Below are 2,954 nucleotides of genomic sequence, written 5' to 3'. Positions count from 1 at the left end.
TGGATGTTCACCTTCCTAGAGGGGGATGGAGGGGGGGGGGGGGGGGTTTGAAGGATGCGTACAGGTTGTCCAGTGTAGGGCGGGAATGGCATTTCAGATGTGAGAACAGAGCATGATTCCCGGCTTAGTGTGCTTGGACTACTAAACTGGCCTGGGGGGAGAGGAGTAGCCTGGAGCCTGGAAGAAGCAGAGTGGGGGCTATGGCCCATGGACATGGGGGTGGAGTGGGAAGGACTGGCCAGCAAAGATCCAGAAGCCAGGGCCAGTGGAACACCGAGCTCGAGGAGAGGACAGTGCCAGATGGGGACATCAGTGCCCAGCTCAGCTTGGGACGCCTGGGTAAAAAGTGTCCATGGGAAGCTGTTCTGCAGGCCATCGGGCTGCCATCACAGAGGTGGGTTCTGCTTTGGTGGCCTGTGCCATATGCACACAGGAGACACAAAGAGCCAAGGTCAGGCTCCCTGGAAACTGGGTTAACCTCCCAGCTGTCTCTTCCAAACCTGGCTGGTGAGATGGCCCCTCCTTAGCCAGGATAGATGGGTACCCAGTGACAGCCATTCTTTAGGAGTTCAGGTGTTGATGGGTCTGGCCATCCACAGGAGCTTCCCCCAGCAGGGTGGAGGAGAGGGCGGATAAAGTCTGGTGGAGACACACGCACACGTCCCTTCTTATATACTGTCTGCAGAGGCTCTGAGTCAGGCTTCCTGGAGTGCAGAGGGACTACCAAGGGCACATCAAACCAAAACCCTAGCTTTGAGATCTGTGGCTCATTCTTGACTCTAGAGGAGCCAGGAAAAACCCTTGGCATGACTGGGACTCCCAGGAATATGAAGATAGCACTGAGGTGGGCGAGAGGAAGGGGCACTCATTCTGGCAATGGAAGGAACAGTCCTGGTCTGTGGGGACATAGAACACAGGGCTGCTGGCCAGACAGGCCACAGAAGTGGATCTGGTTGAAAGAGAGTCTCTGCAGAGTCCCTAGCTTTGGCAACCTGGAAACTGTGACTGTCCCATAGTAACAAACAATGGAAAATGTGTGTTGCTCCCTAACCAGCAGGGCCTGCCACCGCCGGCGCCGGAGCATGTCCTGAGAGCAGAGGCTCTGCTGAGCTCTCTGATCCCATGCTTGCCCACAGAGCCTCCTGAAGCTTGCAGGCCCCTTCTCAGTTCTCATGCAGAACTGGGTGCTGGCCCCACCTCCAGTGATTTCCCCCCTGGATCCCAAGGAGACAGCTCCAATCCTGACACATCCTCCCTCTGGGATGGCAGGCAGATTAGAAGCCCTCCCAAGCTTCGGTTTTCCCTAGATAAAGGGGATTCTTGCACTAGTAGCCTAGGAATCAAGTTCTAAAGAGACCCAGGGGAAGACTGGGCTGCACCTTCCCGTGATGCTCTTGTACAGTGTGACGTAGTCTGGGAAATGCTGGTCGGCTGACAGCCAAAACAAGTTGGAAGAAGCACCAAGGAGAAGCCAAGGTGGGGCCAGGCTGGTCGTCCCAGCTACTCTGAGGTAGGAGAGGCAGGGCCAGACAGAGTCACAGAATGAGTTCAAGACCAGCCTGGGGAACTTAGTGAGTCGTCTCAAAACAGAGAGTAAAGAGAAACCAGGTGGTGGTAGTGCAAGCCTTTAATCCCAGCACCTGGGAGGCAGAGATAGGCAGATCTCAGAGTTTGAAGCCAGCCTTGTCTACAGAGTGAGTTCTAGTACATCCAGATCTACACAGAGAAATCTTTTATTGAAACAAACAGCAAAAACAACAACAGAAAGCAAAGAAAAAAAAAAGAAAGATGAGAAAAGAAGAAAGACAAAGTAAAGAAGACTGGGGACATAATTTGAGGGTAGAGTATCTACCTTGAGTGATTCAGTGAGGGGCTGGAATGTGGTTCAGTGGTAGAGCACCTGCCTAGAATCCCCCAGTGAGGGGCTGGAATGTGGTTCAGTGGTAGAGCACCTGCCTAGAATCCCCCAGTGAGGGGCTGGAATGTGGTTCAGTGGTAGAGCACCTGCCTAGGAGGTAGAGCACCTGCCTAGAATCCTCCAGTGAGGGGCTGGAATGTGGTTCAGTGGTAGAGCACCTGCCTAGAATCCCCCAGTGAGGGGCAGTAGAGCATTCCCCTAACATGGCCCAGCTCCTGGGTTCCATCCCTTGATAAAAGACAAAGGAGTCCGCGCCCCCCCCGCCAGCAGTCTAGGTTGATGGTTAGCAAACCCTGGGCATTTCAGTGGCCTTCAGGTCATGTTGGAGTCTCAAAATTATTTCATTCTGCCCCCCACGGTTGCTAGAAGAGTACAGGTTACCAGAGATGCAGTTAGGACTTAAAGAGATGCTTTGGGGCTGGGAGAATCAGCCCTAGGCTGGGGTCCCCTAGGCCAGAGCTCCCCTAGGAACCTCGTGGCCACGTGGCCACCGGGCAGCTCTTCCACAAGACCTGATGGCTTCTCTCCACCACCAGCATTAAGGAGAAGCTCATGACCCAGGCTGACCGCTTCAGTGAGGAGGAGGTATGTGTGGGCTTTGAGGGGATTCCTATAGATTTCCTGCTCTGATTCCTCTTTCTTCCATCTCCCCCATCTAACCTGACCCTCTGCTCCCTCTCCCAGGTCAAGCAGATGTTTGCAGCTTTCCCACCCGATGTCTGTGGCAACTTAGACTACAGGAATCTGTGCTATGTCATCACACACGGCGAGGAGAAGGACTAGAGGACGCCCCTCCTCCATACCTGGAGTCAGCCAAGATTGGCTGGGTGGGGGGACCAGCGCATGGCTCCCGTGGCTAGTGTGTGCAGGGAAAACAGTCTCCATCACCCCCGGAGCCCAGGGCTGAAGTGGGAATAAATTTCACAGAGGCGTCCATCTGGGTGATGTTTGCGTGGTTAGTGCTCTGGTCGGGAAGACAGTGAAACATTCCCCTCCTTGCTAGTTTTTCCAAAACGTTTGGGCCTCTAGTTCTGCT

At 54.3% G+C, this 2,954-nt stretch overlaps 1 protein-coding gene across 1 annotated transcript in view; it reads left to right on the top strand.

The window, feature by feature from the left end:
- Myl10 (myosin light chain 10) overlaps positions 1-2,701 on the top strand; it is a 9,351-nt gene extending 6,650 nt beyond the window's left edge. The window contains 2 exon segments of the mRNA XM_026788328.1: positions 2,455-2,503; positions 2,603-2,701. Of these exon segments, the coding sequence (XP_026644129.1) occupies positions 2,455-2,503; positions 2,603-2,701 (148 nt within the window).
- Positions 2,702-2,954: the final 253 nt, after the last annotated feature.

This window comes from Microtus ochrogaster, chromosome 2 (genome assembly GCF_000317375.1).
Source record: "Microtus ochrogaster isolate Prairie Vole_2 chromosome 2, MicOch1.0, whole genome shotgun sequence".
In the NCBI taxonomy this organism is placed as follows: Eukaryota; Metazoa; Chordata; class Mammalia; order Rodentia; family Cricetidae; genus Microtus; species Microtus ochrogaster.
The sequence above is the reverse complement of the archived record's forward strand: the minus strand, read 5'-3'. Positions and strand labels throughout refer to the sequence as shown.